The 16,586-nt window shown below is 57.7% G+C and overlaps 1 protein-coding gene across 5 annotated transcripts in view; it reads right to left on the reverse strand.

Moving 5' to 3' along the window:
* Positions 1-16,586, reverse strand: part of NFATC1 (nuclear factor of activated T cells 1) — a 91,845-nt gene that overhangs the window by 61,927 nt on the left and 13,332 nt on the right. For all 5 annotated transcript variants that reach the window (XM_065932269.1, XM_065932266.1, XM_065932268.1 and 2 more), the window contains 2 exons: positions 15,413-16,484; positions 5,036-5,195 (listed from right to left, as the gene is read on the reverse strand). In XM_065932269.1, the coding sequence (XP_065788341.1) occupies positions 5,036-5,195; positions 15,413-16,484 (1,232 nt within the window). The remainder of the gene's footprint in view (positions 1-5,035; positions 5,196-15,412; positions 16,485-16,586) is intronic.

The following is a 16,586-nucleotide window of genomic DNA, read 5'->3' on the forward strand; positions in this document are numbered from 1 at the left end:
GTCAAGTGGAATTTTTTCCACTAGCGTCTGTTCCTCTGGCTTTTGTGAAAACTTTGGTTTCAGGTTAAACGATTCTATCTCCAGAGTAGAAAGAGATGCCCACTTAGAACAAATCAAGTAAGAAAAAAAACGGAGTGAAGCTCAGAGTTAAACAAAACACGCCAGAACATCAGATGAAGGAAGCATTGCTGTCTAGCTACAGTACTGAGACACTCCCAGGAAGCTCATTTCTTGAAGTACTGATGCTTCTGTACCTGGGACAGGGGGTGGTGGCGGGGAGGGATGCCACATGAAATGACAAGTGATGATCATGTGATAACGCTGATTTTAATGATCTGGTAAAAAATGACTGTTTCCTGGCGTGTTCCTTCCTTGGTGTCAGCTCTCATGGTCTTCAGGGCAAACTTAGGCCCAGAAGCCGGCCACCCTAAGAAGCATGAGGGCCGCTCGGGGCATGAGGCAGGGCCAGGACCCTTCCCCCGGGCAGCCCAGCCTCCCAGCCCCCGCCGCCTGGGCCGGGGCCTCCCGTCTGCTCACCTGGCCACACAGGGGCTACATGGGTCATTCATAGGGACAAGGACACAAGTTACAAACTAAAGCGCTGTTCAGGAATTGACAGGCCCCACCGAGTCTCACGTTTCCATGACCTATTAATTATTCACTGAGGCCTGGCCGTCTGTGGGGCTAGATGCTATCCCTTGGGCTATTTTGGTAACTGGGTAAATGGAGTGTCGTCCTCTGACCCCTGGGTCAGAGGACAGTGGTGACCCCCCATGTCTCTCCCCAGCCCCGTGGGGTGGCCAGAACTGGGGACCTTTCCGGCAAGGCCGTCTGCTCCCAGGACTGGGCCAGGGCATCAGTGCAGAGGGCAGGCAAGATGGATGCCCCAGCTTGGACGTCGGCCGAGAGGCCAGAAGCGGGGAGCACTGTGTGCATGCATGTGTCTGAACTGCTGACAGAGGAAAGGCAGGACTGTAAAGTTCAGGGAAGCCCACAGTCCCTTCCTCACTGTTCCATCACTACAGAGGCCGCCCAGTCCCGGGGCCTTGTTGCCCTGGCTGCATCATCACACCGAACCTGCCGGTGGAGCCTGAGGCCTCGCTGAGGACAGCCGGAGCCCACCCAGCTCCAGGCCCTGAGGGAGAGGAGCCAGCACCCAAAGGGGCCTCCCAGCTGGCAGCCGGGGGTCCTGCCTGAGGAGCCAGCACCCAAAGGGGCCACCACAGCAGCCGGACACAGCCACCAGGGCTGCGGGGGCCTCTGGAGAGCCGGGGCGGTGGACAGTCTGAAACACTCCCCCCAGTCTCCGAGCAACGCTGGCCAAGCCCCACATGCATCCGTGTCCCCAAATGAAAATGGGGGGCAAGGCCCCCCCAAACACGAAGTCCTTTCCTAATCTTACAGTCTGATTCTGCCTAGAAAGAAGGTTCTGCATTTTGCCATGTCTCCTAGATTCAGGGGAGGGGCCACAAGGGGCAGCGCGCTCCACGTCTGGGCACAGAGGGGCCTGCGACCTGCATACGGTCGCAGCCTCGCAGCCTCTGACTTTGCAACAAGCTGGGGGACGCAGACTCAGACTTGGTAAGTTAGGTGTCCTAGGCGGGCGAGAAAGCCCCTGTCCAGCCCATACGTGTGCTGGCCTCCTCCCCGCTCTGTGTGACAGTGGCTCTGACTGATGGCCTGGATGCTCCCGAAAAAAGCCTGGCTTCCCTCTGACCAGCTGACTGCAGAAGGGCCCGGGGGAGCGGCCGGTTCCCCGATGTGTGGATCGGCCTGACCAAGGCTGCGACGCCATGGTGGGAGGAGCCGCTGTGTCGGAGGATGTGCTAAAATAACTCAGCACAGAATAAAACTTTGTGGTTACCCAGCTTTCACAGCAACTGGAGAGAGTTTTCTATTTTCATTTGTTTTATAATTATCTGCAAATTCTATTTTTACCCAATTTGTGGTCCACTAACTGAAAAAGAAAACAAACCCTAAAAGCCCCTCTTCCTACCTGCTGCCTCAGCCCTGCACGTAGCTCCTCCTTGCCTCGAGATCAGAGGACTCGCCCTCGCAGGAGAGACAGCGAGCCAGGCTGACTTTTCTGTGGGGTCTGCGTTCCTCTTTCAGCTGCACGGTGCAGGAGGGGCCTCACCGTTTAGACCCAGAACCAACCGCCCCCATTCCGCCTGCACTGAACTCAAGTCATTTTGGGGTATTCATGCTTGGGTGGGGCTTCCCTGGTGGCTCAGATGGTAAAGAATCCACCTTAAATGCAGGAGACCTGGGTTGGATCCCTGGGTTGGGGAGATCCCCTGAAGAAGGAAATGGTTACCCACTGCAGTATTCTTGCCTGGGGAATTCCATGGAGAAAGGAGACTGGTGGGCTACAGTCCATGGGGTCACAAAGAGTCAGGCACGACTGAGCAACTAACACTTTCGTGCTTAAGATGCTTCAAACGCTGTTTCAAGTTTCAGAATTCCTCCAGAACATCTCAGTTCTCTCTCTTGTCTACACTGAGAGGGTAATAGCCTCTTGTACCCCAAAGGGAATGGGAGTCTGGCGCCCTGGCCAGGGGTGGGGGGCACGTCCCCAGGACTGTGGCCACCACACTGAGGACGCGGACACCCTCGCTCGGGGCCACAATCATGCGCCTGGCGTCTCTACAGCACCCAGTCCGCACGAGGCTCCCTGCCCTACAGGACAGCACGCCTGGCCGACAGAACGTACGAGGGAGGCGGCATTCGGCTGTTATTTCTCTGCTGCTTTATTTTCATTTTCTCTGTACTTAACAGCTATTTCCTCGCCTCTGTAATGTAATGTCTTTTCCATTCAGCGATGCACTTTCTTCCAGTGGAAGCCGTAGCGGGAGGGGCCGTAAACACTATGTTTATGCCACTGGGCTAAGTGCAGGCATTGCCGACCTGCCTCCGCCCGGGAGGACCTGAAAGGCCGTGGCCTGGGCACTGATGGGGCCCCTGCTGTACTTCTGAGTCAAGCCGCCAACCAAGTGGGTATTGATTGGCAATGAGTGCGTGGCTGCGAACATCGCCTCGTCATCCCGCAGACTCCAGGCCCTGATTGTTGCGTTGGTGGACGGCCACTTGTCCCTGTACCCTCCTGCCCTCAGCTTTATTTTTTATTTATCTAAATGGAGTGAAATACAAACAAGGAGTGCCTGCTGCCTTCCCTCCCGGCCTGCACCATTCCCTAAATGACAGGGCTGGGAGCCCGGGTCACGGTGGGGCCTAGACGGGGGTGGGGACCTCGAGGCCTGCTGCTCTCAGGGACAAGACGGCAAACCTGTGTCCGGCAGGACTGTCACAAGTTACAGCACAGGGCCCAGCAGGCGGTGTCACAGGTGTGATCGAACGCTGCCGTCCACAGAGACAGCCCACCTGGGAGCTCAAGTTTATCTCCAGGGCTGGAGGATGGTGGCAAGGCGGGTGAGGTCTAAGCACCAGCCCCGAGCATGCTAACTGCAGCTAAGCAAGCTGGCTTCCCAGGGTGTGTGCAGGGGAGTGGCGCCCGGAGCCCACACTGCTCCTGCTTCCCCCACACTGCCCTGGCCCTGACACCCCAGGTGCCCGCTCCTCCGTTCCCAGCTGACAAGTGGCAGGTCCTAGCCAGTGTCACAACGTCAGACCCAGGGCCTGGCCCCGGGCCCAGTGGGGTGGGCAGGCCAGAGAGCTTGCATCTTGAAGGGACACGGCGAGGACGACCCTGCAGGTCGGGGACCACACTTTGGGAGCCGCTGCCTCCAAGGGTCCCAGGCTTCAGAGGGGAAAGCGCAGTCTTTAGAATCAGCCTCTGAAAACTCTAAACTGGAGCAGAACCTGTGCAGACAGACCTCGCTTGGAATGAATCTGAACGTGGCCTAAGGTGACCTCGGTCGAGGCTTCAGGAACAGGGACCATGGCCACATCCGGGGAGCAGCCCTGGGAGGCGGGACTGTGGGCAGGGAAGGGATGCCTGGGGGCTGGGGGACCGTTCTGAGCAGGGGGCGGGCAGAGGGAGCTCTGTTCCCGCAGGGGTGGGGGTGGGCAGAGGGCCCTCGGACGGGGTTCTGACTCTCCCCAGGGCGGGAGGCCTCTGCCCGTCCTCATGCAGGGTGTGAGGCGCCCGGCACATGATCTGGCTGTGCAGCGCCTGCGGCAGGCATCAGGGACAAAGGGCAACAGAGCCGGACGAGAGACCGGCTTCTGGGCAGAAGCTTCTCTGCGGCTCGACCAGCCCCAGACGTTCATTCTTGGATTGTTACAGAAAGGTCCTGGACAATGGAGCACTCTTATTTCAAAGCTCTTTTTATTCTCTTTAAGATCTTTTTATTCTCTTTAAGATTTTCCTACTACAGGACACCTTGAAGTGACGCAGCATCAGGGTCAAGTCTGTTAAGAGCCTACTCTAGGTGGCAGCCCCAGCCCACGCTGCCCACTGGCCACGGGGCACCTCTTGGGCTTGCTGTCTCTCCTGGCTTCTCTCATCCATCCTTTCTGAGTAAGGCATGCTCGGGGACCCACGGGGGAACGGGGCAGCGTCCCTCTGGACAAAGCAGCTGCCTGACTGTGCCCCAGTCACTGCAGCCCCCACCAGGAGTCACAAGCAAAAGCTACGGCCACTCACCCTCCTTGATGAAAAAACCCTTGGCAGCAACACCGTCCAGCGGGTCCTCCTAACTCCCCCAGGTTCAGGCAGGCAATCCCAACACCACCATCCAGGGAGCCCTCCCAGCGCCCCCAGGCCCACAGTGGTCACCCCATAGTCTCCAGGGTATCGCCCACCCCCCGACCCCGCAGCAGCTCGCTGAACAGAAGCCTCCTCCCCAGCATTACAGCCATACAGGGGCTGCAGGCAGCGCACCCTCGATCTACCCCTGTCTGTACCGAGCAGATTGGGACTCGAGTGGATATAAAATATTCGGCTAAACTGGCTGGGAGGTGAAGATTTTTTTAAGAACATGGAAAGCGCTGTTGGCTGTCACCGCAGAGCAGCCTCTGGGCTGAACCGGCGCCTCCCTGAGCGGGGCCGGCGTTGGTTGGAGTAGAGCGGTACCTGCACGCTGGGGTGGCCCCCGGCTGACGCCTTCACGGCCCCGCGGCTGCCCTCCGTCTCGTAGTGGGCGCGGTGGTGGGACTTGGGCTGCACCTCGATCCTCAGCTCGTAGGGTCCTGAGTGTGATGGCAGCTGCCAGTCGAGAGCCGGCAGGGATGGGCTGAAATGGACACATGGAGCGTTAGAGGCATGGACGGCTACCCACGCCCACGGACCCGGCCTGAGACGGACGGGTGGCACACGTCCTTCTGGGTGGGTCTGAAACTCCCGACGGTGAGGTCACTGTCCTCACACGAGCAGCAGTTAAAGCTTCAGAGTTGATGGCCAGCTGACTGTGACGGACGCCCAGACCCTCTCAGCTCTTCATGACGAGGCTCCTGAATGCAATGGAAACCTCTTCCACACTCGACCCTAAATATTTTCCTTCTTTCATGGAAGGCCTAAAAATTATTTAACCTCCCCAATAAGATGGATCTTTTTAAAATCACAGCTCTATCAGCCTGACCTGAGAAGTGGGCAGGGTGGTTCCCATTTCCCCCGCCCACAAGCCAGCTGTGAGCAGACCTGACACATGGTGGGTGTCTGATACGGTGATGGGTTTGCAGCAACCTCGCCCAGGCCCATGATCCACAGCAACCAAGACCTGCAGAGCCAAGGGAGCAGCAGGCAGGTTTGCAAGAGGAGCAGGGAGAGCGCCGGGCCACAGAACCTCCAGTCCCCTGGGGCAGTGGTACCAGGCCCACGCGAGAGGACCACATCTCTGTTTAGAACGTCCAGTGTACTAATCTATTCCCTTATACATACTGTCCATCTAAGTGAAAAGACGGTCCTTTGCTGTAAATAGAAGAGAAAGAGGTAAAAATAAGTAGAAGTTCGGTTCATCTGACTCCCAGGAAATTAAAACAGAAAGAGACTGAGAGACAGAAAGAGAAGTGGGGAAGGAGGATCGGAAGATCTGCTCCTCACCGTCCATAGAGAGCAAGGTCTCAGAGCCGCTTGGCGGTTGAGTACGGCCGAAAACAGAGTTGGGGAGTAACTTGCTCCTGAGTCACTGACAGAGCCAGCAACATGGCTGCACGCAGTTTAAAGTTAGAATGGCTCACAAAATAAATACTGTCACGCACAGACAATTAGAATGATTGTTTGAGGTTGGAAATTTTCAGCATGAATCTGGCTGCTCCACAAAAATGTAAATGTACCTCTGATTCAGAGAAAAGGCCTCAACCTGGAAGAAACGTTCCAAGATGCGCCTGCCATGCCATCCTGACCCCTCGCGGCTCTGCCGCTGGAGTACCTTCCTCGGGTAACCCTGACCTGGAGCGGAGCCCCCACGGGACCCCGAACGCCTGGAGGTTCTCTCGTGCGGCAGCCCCGGCTGCTGAGCACAACGGATGACGTCAAACTCACCTCCAGCTTGATCTGATTTCTTAAAAGGTCACACTCAATGCAACGAAGAAAATGGTTAAATTCACGTCTGACACCCAGCTGACCCAGCTGACCCGTGCAAACAGGAGCTGTCTCACGTTCTCCATACACACAGATGTACACGTGTTACAATCAACCAGAGACACCACCTCCACGATTGGCTGCGCGTCTCTAAGCATTTCTACATAAAAGGGATGTTGTTTTGTTCAGTTGTCAAGTTGTGTCTGACTCTGAGACCCCATGGACTGCAGCACGCCAGGCCTCCCTGTTCCTCACCATCTCCCACATTTTGCCCAAGTTCATGTCCACTGAATCAGTGATGTCATCCAACCACCTCATCCTCTTAAAAAAAAGCCAGGGTATCACATCTATTTTATTTTGTTGATATGTCCCTTTTATATCTTTTTGCCTTTTTATACAGATATAAAAGGGCTTCCCAGGTGGCTCAGATGGTAAAGAATCTGCCTGTGATGCAGGAGACTTGGGTTCCATCCCTGGGTCAGGAAGATCCCTTGGAAGAGGGCATGGCAACCCACTCTGGTATTCTTGCCTGGAGAATCCCATGGGCAGAGGAGCCTGGCAGGCTACAGTCCGTGGGTCACAAGAGTCAGACAGGACTGAGCGACTAAACCCCCACCACCACTGACACCAGAGAGGTGAACGTCCAGTGTGAGACCCTGGCGGCCTTGCTGCCATGTCCCTGGCACAGACCCATAGCCTCTGTCACAGCACGAACCCTCAGGGCTCCTGACGCCTCCTGGGGGTCTGGCCCCCTGCACGGGGCCTGCTGGCTGTCATCTGGGCCAAGCCTCATAGAGAAGGGCACTCGAGCCAGCGTCTTCTTGCAACACTAATGGGCGCCACAGAGGTGGTGACATACACACGAACACCTGAACCCCCAGTGGTAACATCCACCAAAGTGACGGGCTTCCAGGTGTCCCCTGATGTCTGATATGCATCTGACTACAGTCAACGAGGGGCTCCAGGCCCAGGATTGGGACCTGCCGAGCCCCTCCAACTGAGCTCGGGGGGAGCAATGGCTCGGGTACCTGAGCAGACCAGGAGGCGTGGAGCCAGACTCCGACAGCCTCAGAAAAACCACGGGTCAGGGGCTCTGAACACGCACTGGGTGACACGGAGGGGTTATCTGAATCACACATTAGTGACTAGTGTGATGTCTACTGGTGCCACAATCCGCGTCTAAACCTGAGCCCCCGTCTCTGGAAGACGCGCACTGAACATTACTAAAAGGTCACACAGGGTCTGGTAACGGGCATGGGTGGGGGCAGGCAGGGGGACCCCAAGCTCCTCCGTCCGTCAGGGGTGGGTGTGGGCACCACGACTAGTCTCCGACATTGCACAAACTGAAAGAGCAAATCTAAGAAACACACACTCGAGTTTCCACGGTGATCTTCCAGGCTGGAACCGGCAGGCACTCATGTTCCTTTTGGTTTACTAACATTAACAAATATGCCACAGGAAACACTATTAGCTGTAAACCCCCCAAGCCACCCACTTTTCCACCTTCCTGCTCTTACCCTGTGAGCTCAGTGATTATTCCCTCGTCTGGCTTCACCTGAGCCTGGGCCCCCTGAACCTGCTCCCACGGAAAGGCCACGACCACCCACAACAGAACGGTTCACACTGAATGACTGTGCACGTGCCCCATGCCAGGGCCATGGACGAGCCTCAGGGAGCCCTGTGATGTGACACTCTCCTTCCGTGTAGACCCCTGGGGCTGGAGGCGGCTGCTCTTCCGAGTCCTTTCAATGTTGAATTTTTGAGAGCTAAAGCCCATATGAACCTACCGCTTAGAAGAAAACTGCAAAGGTTTTAGAACTCAGCTGTTTCTAAAAGAAGTGAAGATACAAACTCTGAACTTAGCAGGGTTCAAATCTACCCGAAGGGGACCAGACCTGGAGGGGAAGGCCGTCACCCCAAGCTTGAAAGAAACGCGCTTTCCCAGGGTCGCAGCCAAGGGAAGGGCCGCTGGACTTACTTGCTTTGATTTTACTTTTTCCCTTTAATTTTAAAAAAGGTCACGGGCTCAGTTCCCAGCTATTTAATGAAGCAGAGTCTCTGGGCTCCCAGACCGCCCTGGGCCGAGGCTGGGCCGGGACCACACACCTCGCCGAGGCCCACCCCGCCCCCCACCCCCGGCAGGCAAGAAAGCGGCTCCCACTGAGGTCAGCTTCCTGGAGGGCAGCCGGGCAAGGCTGACCTCTCCGTGGTGACCCTCAGTGGTTCTTGGGGCCCAGGGAACCGCCCTCAGGGAGGGGCTGGGGGTCAACCACGGGAAGGCCCAAGTCCAGGGCCTGCCAGGCTCTTCTGATGGGCCTGGAAGGAATGCAACGGGGGCCGTTCAGACAGGAGCTCTCACCCGGGTCTCAGGATGCTGTGGGCTGCCACCCCCGACTGTCGGGACGGCCTCCTCTGCACTGAGGGGACTTAGGGACAGGACCGGCCGAGGGGACTGGTGGCCTAGAGGAGGCTAGAGAGGGGCTTTTACCGGGGTATCGGTGGGTGGATGGGGGCCGAGGGCCAGAGCTGGGCAGTAACGTACAAGGGGGCCAGTTGGGGGGGAAGAGACCCACTCATCCCCTGCCTGTCCTCGGGGTGCCACGCATAGAGCACCCCCACCCTGAGATTTTGTGGCCAGCGACCTGTCCTGAGGCCCAGGGTCCCCGGGGAGGCTCTGCCCAGGTCACACGGGCCCGAACCCCTCCTGAGCACCACCTTGGTCCCCAGAATCCCCGGAGCGTCCCTTTGCCCCAGGACGGGGGCTCAGATGAGGTCAAGCCCCTCGGGGGTGCTGGCGGGGGGAGGCCACCTGCTCATCCTCCCACACCCCCAGAGGCTCCGTCCATGGGCCCAGGCCTGCTCAGAAACTTGAGTTCAGTCACAGAGCTGGAACTTTCAGAGCAAGAATAGCGAGGCCACCACCTTGGATTCAGGAATTTCATAAAACTCTGCTGCTTTCAGGGGTTCCACCAACCAAGGTGTAGAGAATTCCAAGTCGCAGGGACTTTCTTCCAGCTTTCTGGAAAACCCCATTATCCTTACTCTGCACTGCCCCCCCAGCCCCCCCAAACCTAGGTCTATCTCACGTGGGCCTCTCAGGCCCTGCCCCGCAGGCTCGATCCCGACAGTTCTGGCCACCCCGCGAACGGCTGCTTAAACCTCTGCACAGCCTGAGCAGGGCCATCCACCTCGACCGGCCGTGGAAACGGTGTGGCCGGAGTGACCAGGGCACCATGGCTGAGTGCGCCGGGGCAAGGCGCAGCGCTAACCAGCGCTTCCATGTGCCCATGGCGGGGTGGGGTGCCTGCTGGGCACTCAGCCCACTGACCAGACCTGGACGCAAAGCCTCTGGGCAGTTACTTTCTTCACCAAAAACCAGCTCAAGGCTAGGCGTGAAGCCCCAGCTTCCAGGAGATTATTTTAGAAGCATTTATTCAAAACCCCATCACGACACATACATTTTTTTGCTCATGAACCCAAGAAACAGTTGTCAACGAAGGCCCATTAATATCTAAAGAAGGCCTAGTTTTAAATGTAACTAAGTTTCACCCTCTGTGGGACAGGCCCCGTATCTCCCTGGCCGCCTAACCCAGGTGCACTGCAGGTGCCTGGGGCCCTGACGAGCGCCCCGCACTCTCCTCGGAGGAAAACGTCTGGACAGAAAGAGTTCTGTTTTGTCTGTGGTCACTGGTGCATGCTGTCACTGGACACTTCCTCCCGGTCAGGCTCCTACCAGTTAGGGAAACTCAAGACTGGAGACCCCTGAGTGTGGCCCAGTCCTGCACGCATGCCACAGCCAGCTGGGTCCGAGCAAGAACAGGCCGGGAGCTGTCCAGTCTCAAAAGCAAAACTCTTTGAGCACTTGTATTATCCACAAAATCAACCAGCACGGATCTCAAAGCTTGACTTGAAAATCAGTGTATAAAGCCACAAAGACTCAAACTGTTTGATCCGCTCCAGGAATGCAAAAGTCCTTGAGATCCTTGTTCTCCTTTTCATAGCTAATAATACCAGACATTCACAAGTGAAGTTGCTCAGTCGTGTCTGACTCTTTGCGACCCCATGGACTGTAGCCCACCAGGCTCCTCCATCCATGGGATTCTCCAGGCAAGAATACTAGAGTGGGTTACCATTTCCTTCTCCAGGGGATCTTCCCGACTCAGGGATCAAACCCAGGTCTCCCGCATTGTAGGCAGACGCTTTACCGTCTGATCCACCAGGGAAGTCCAAACATTCACAGGATAACATCAAATAAAGCAACCGGGGGCTTCCCTGGTGGTCTAGTGATACAGAATCCACTGTGCAACGCAGGAGACATAGGTTCGATCCCTGATCCAAGAAGATTCCACGTATCATGGAGCAGCTAAGCCTGTGCAGCATAACTACTGCGCCTGCGTGCCTGGAGCCTTGCTGTGCCACGAGAAGCCGGAGAGCCCAATGAGACAGGGGCCCCTGCTCGCCACAACTAGAGAAAGCCTGTGCACAGGAACAAAGGCCCAGCACGGTCAAAACACAAAATAAATAAATCTTTGAAAAAAAAAAAATAAAAAGAGCAATCAGGCCCACATCCTCCACCTGCATCTCGAGGAAAGACCAAAAGGTGGAGAGAAGCCTCTGCCGCAAACCTGCAGATCTCAGCTGAACCCTCGAGGCTATGCCTTCCTGCCGGAAGTCAGCGCTCAGGGCGCTGTGTCCAGGGTCCACGGTGGACTCTGAGGAGCCAGAGAGAGCCTCCTCCATGAGAAGCCAGGTGCTGGGCCTCTGAGATCATCTACTGCAGCGAGCAAGCACAATCTGCAGAAACTCGCAGCCCAGGCCCAACCCTGGCCACCAAGTTCACCTGCAGACGCCTCTGCACAGCTGAGGCCATGGTCAACCTCTGACCTCCTGAGGCCTAAGTCTGCCCCCAACACCCTGGGAGCAGGACACGGACTTTGTAGAGAGGTCCCAACCCCCGACACCGCCACAGCCCCAATCTAGCAGACAAACACATCACGACTCCTGGGAGCAGGGGCCCAGCCAGGGGTCCACCAATCACGGCCTGAGTCCAGCCCCACCTGTTACCAGAGGGGCCTGAATAGTGGCCTGGGTACTGGGCCCCCCAGCCCTGTAAGTGCTTGGGGGACGTATGGAGACCACTCCACTCACCGGCTTCTTTCTAAAGCTTACTATCAGCGGCTTCCTTTTACTAGAAGAAGGGTGTAAATTTTTTTTGTCCCTGCCTCACGTGGGATTTTAGATCCTGGACCAGAGATCGAACCCGTGGCCCCTGCAGTGGAAGTGCCAAGTCTTAACCAGGCGACTCGCCAGGCAAGTCCCTGCTGAGCTTCCTTTTGTGACCTCCAGATGACGAACTCCTCGGCCAGGTCAGAAAAGGGAAAATAACCCAGAAGCAATGTGTCCTAGACCTTGGGTGGGCTGGCCCGATGCAAACTGCCCGAGTGCAGACGGCTGGGGCCAGGGCGGTCATTCCGGTGGAATGATGTGCAGTCGGATTTGTTACCAGCATACAGCTTTATTTAATCTTACCCCAAATTAGAATACACTCTGAAATATTCAGATAACTTAAAGATGCAGTCAATCAGCTGTAGCTTCATCAGGCTTCTGGGAGCTAAGACCTGGGCGCGGCACGAAGGTCATGGATATCATTAAAGTCATCAATTGTACCCAAAACCGAGAAGAAACCATGTCTGAAACACACTGACTGGGAGGCACAGCCCTTGGGTCGCTGAACCCAGAACAAGCAGAGGCGTCATCACGCGCCCTCGCCCTCAGGAAGTCATTCCTGCAGTGGGGACTCTCCGGGGTTCAGTGGTTCTGACTCCGCACTTCCACGGCCGGGGGCGCGGGGCTGGTCCAGCAACTAAGACACCCCAAGCCTCGGGACACGGCTAACAAAGAAACAGGTCAGTAATGCTCAGATCACAACAAAGTTTCATCTGCAGGGATTTAATTCGATCCTGCTGCTGTCAGAAACGGCGCATCTCAAAACGCTCTGCATTCCCAGACCAGCTCCTTCCAGTCCTTTCCTCATGTAACCCTGCCCCTTGAAGTCACATCCAGAGATTGTGCTGGGCACAGAGACAGCACTGAGACCTCAGAAGTCGGGACTCTCCACCAGCCTATTCCAAAGGGCGAACAAGCTCCCTGAATGCACGCAGCGGACCCTGGGTAAGGATGACGCCCTCACCGGGGCAGGAGCTCCAGAGCATTTGCTTGAACCAACACAGGCTTACGCTTGAGCGCCTCTGGGACAATGACGGCCCCTGGAAGCCACCAGTGGGAGTCAGTCCACGGCCATCTCTGCCCTCTCCGCCATGGCCAGGGGCAACGTCACTATCAGCGCCGTGGGCGGACCTGCTTATTCTCATCTGAGGATAGGAGAGGGGAGCCCTCCCTGGAAAGGCCCCCCCCATGGCCTGGCTAACCAATGAGACAGACAGGCTTCAGACGGGTCACCTGCGACTCCTCTGCATCTCTCAAGCTTCAGGAGCACAGCACCGTTCTGTCCAACAACACTCCTGATTCCACAAACACGACTCCTTCTGTGGCAGAAACTGGGAATCATCTTTGACCCCATGGGCCTATCGGGAGGCTCCACGCAGAACAGAAGGCCGTGCGTGCTGGAGGCAGTGATCCCACAGACCCCACGTTCCTCGAGAAGAGACCCACACCGCACACATTTCGTTAAAAAGTTCCCCTCGCTGGCAGGATAGACGTGGACGTGCCCAGAGGGACTGTCTGCTCCCATGGAGGCAGCGATGATCTGTCCTGATAAACCGCCCATCCCAGACCCTGAAGCCTGTCACCACCAGGCGCCCGGCCGTGCAACCCGAGACCCGCTGACACCGGGTGCCGCCCCCTCCCTGCACCAGTCCCTGGGCACGCACGGCAACGTCCGAGGGCAGGAAGTGTGGTCACTACCCCCCAGGGCAATGGCACGACCTCTCCCTTCTCCAGCTGGCCCCTGGCGCCCGTGGACAGGATAACACGGAAAACATCGCCAGGGACCAGGAAACATATTTTGATGTAGAACCAAAACAGTGGGAAAAGTTGACTTCAAGCCCGGGAGGAAGTGTGGGGCTTGCTGGCGAGAGCTCACAGGAGTGCTGGGGGCCGCCACCCAAGGGGGCCTGGACCGGGAGACAGAGCAGGGTACTTGGCCCGCGGAGCTGTCACCAAGACCCCCGAGCAGAGATTAGGCAGCACTGGTGTTTTCCATCGCTGACAACCCCTCAGAACCATGTGCGTTCCCACGGGCACCCCACCACCGGGGCTCGGGAAAGCTGCCCCGTCCACCCGGGGTCTCAGGCCGAGCCGCTCCCCCCAGAGGCTCCAGGGTGGAGTCCTAAGCCGGGACAGCAGAAGACCCCGCGCCTGCAGGCTCAGTCTTTACAGGGGCTGTCAAGTTAGGGCGAGCCCTCGGAGCGGTTCTGTCCAATGACCACAGAAGGAGCTAAACACCTGGACCGTGGGCTCCAAGTCCCAGACCGCAAGGAAGGCACGTCTGCTGTTTAAACTGCCCCATCAGTGGGGCTGGGTCCCAGCAGCTCCTGGAGATACGGGATCACAGTCTCCTCACAAACCCTTAGGACCTTCACGCCAATGTCACCATGCAAGTTCACTGAAGCCTCGTTCTAAACTGGAGAAGGGTGCTTTGATATATTCTTTTTTTATTTAAATAATAATTATAAGGGGAGCATGAATAAAAATTCTTACATTTTAAAATGCCTCCAAATGGATTTTTTTAAACTCCACATTCATGAATGAAATCCAGGTTCTGAGATACACCTGATAGTAACGTAACTTTGGAAACGCCAGCTTTTTCAACTTTATGTGGATGCATCCTGAAGCCGGTCAAGACCCATCACGGCCCCCTTGCCCCCTGGCTCTGGACTGCTACCCACGCCAGTGGAAAGGAAGTGTTCAGCTTTAGAAACTCGCCCTTCACAACGCTTCTTTGCCATAAGCTTCTGTAAAGGTTTGGCACCGAGAACTAAACTGTCCACTTACAGCTCTGACTACATCTTTAGTTTAGAAAAAAGGGGGGTTCTGAACAGAACACAGAAAGCTCTATAACAAGTAACACCCTGATTCACTCTCCTCAAGGTCTGGACAGGACGGCTGGAAGCCACAAGGCCCAACACGCAGTCCTGCCTCCAGAACCAAACAGGAGAAGCAACAAGCCTGCAACACCCGAATCCACAGGCAGAAGCTTCCTCCCGGGAGGCAGCCACAGCCCTCAGCAGAGCATGGGCCTCCAGAGAGGGCTTGTGCGCATGGCCGACACCTGACCAAAGTGCTGGGGCAGAAAGCACTCGGCTAGGGGTCATTAGTGGTCCACCTGCTGGGAAAGCTGTTTAGTTAAAAATAAAAACCTCGGGCTGAGTGAATGGACCCAACGGAGCAGCAGCAGCAGCCCCAACACCGTTAAAAAGAAAAATCAACAGCCCAAAACATGGCTTGGAGGAGCTGGGGCTCCTGCCAGGCAGCGGTCTCCGAGGAGGGGGACCGTGTCGCTCCCAAGCCAGCAGGGCTGGTGCGGGCGCAGGCGGGCTGCTCCGGGGAATTGTGAGCAGGGCCCCATCTGCACCGACCGTGCAGTGACAGCAATTAGGTGTAAGCAGGGGAGGGGAAAACACAGACGGGAGCCGCGCCTGGCTTTACAGAGAGCAAAACAAAAACCAAGCCCGAGTGTTCGTAAACCCCAAGACGGCCGAGAATGTGCCCAAAGGTCCCCCTAGCACCGGAGAACACGGCCTCGTCTGGACACTGGCCTTTAGGAAGGAGAGAACGCGTGAAGACGAGGTCTCTGGCCCTCAGCCAACGTGACCAGGTCCTGAGAAAGGGAGATTCAGACACAGACACAGGCCGGAGAAGGCAGAGGGAAGCCGGGAGGGTGCAGCCCTGCCTGCCCACCCACCCGCTCACCTGGTGTAGGATGCGGGGGACCGTGGCCGGGCCCACGGGTACGGGTGCTGCGGCACTGACAGGTACTGGTCGCAGAAGGCGCCCTTGCGGATGTGCTGGAAGGCCGCGAACTCATCGGGCTGGAAGTCGGGCGTGGGCGGCGTGGCCCCCAGGTCCTCGCCCACCGGCTCCACCTTGAGCGCCACTGCGGGCGAGTGGTCCAGCGTGGTCTTGCGGGCCTTGAGCGGGACGCCATCACCCAGGTCCAGGCTGCCGTCGGTGCTCAGGGCGTTGATGGCGGCCACGATGGCGGAGCTGGTGTACTGCGTGGTGTTACCCAGCCACGTGTCATCCGTCACGCTGACCCGCGGCGAGCCCTGTGGGGACGGCGTGGGCGACGGGTGCGGAGAGCAGGACAGCTGCCGGCCGTTGAGCCCATACTTGCGCTTGTTGCAGGGGGATGAAGGCCTGGACGTGTGGGCCCCCAGCCAGCTCTCCTCAGTGACGCTGGTGCGGGGGGAGGTGGAGGGCGAGTGCCGCGGGGACCCGAGCAGGCCACAGGCCCCCAGGCCACGGGGGAAGCCCTCCTCGGGGTCTGTGGTCTTGGGGGACACGCAGGGGGACTGCCAGGGGGACGTCTGTGGGGACGCGTATGGGTACGAGAAGCTGGACTCGTAGGACGAGGCCTCGGAGTTGCAGCTGCGGGAGGACAGGCTGCTGGCGGGGCTCAGGCAGGAGGGGTCGCGGTAGGCCTCCAGGCTGGGCAGGTTCAGCGTGGCAGTGGACGGGGACCGCTTGGGGAGCACGTCCTCCACATCCACTTCATGCAGGAATGAGCTGCTGTTGTGCTGCAGCCCCAGGTAGGAGGTGATCTCGATGCGCGGGCTCTCAAGGGCTGGCGCCCCGTTGGGCCCAACGCCGCCTGATGACAGGATGCAGACGGAGGGCCCGCTGTCCACCGCCCCTCCGTAGCCCATGGCGGAGCCGCCCGCGGCCGAGCTCTGCAGGTTGTGGCATGGAGCAGGCAGCGAGGGATGCACTGCAGAGAGGGGCAGGCCCACACCCAGGCCGGGGGCGGTGTAGCTGTAGTGTTCTGGAGGGAAGAGGGAGATGGTGAGGGCCTGAACCGGGGGTCTGGGGCCCACCCCCAGGCCCCCACCCCCGACCCCGACCCAGCAGGCCACTGAGACAGGCC

This window comes from Muntiacus reevesi, chromosome 4 (assembly GCF_963930625.1).
Source record: "Muntiacus reevesi chromosome 4, mMunRee1.1, whole genome shotgun sequence".
In the NCBI taxonomy this organism is placed as follows: domain Eukaryota; kingdom Metazoa; phylum Chordata; class Mammalia; order Artiodactyla; family Cervidae; genus Muntiacus; species Muntiacus reevesi.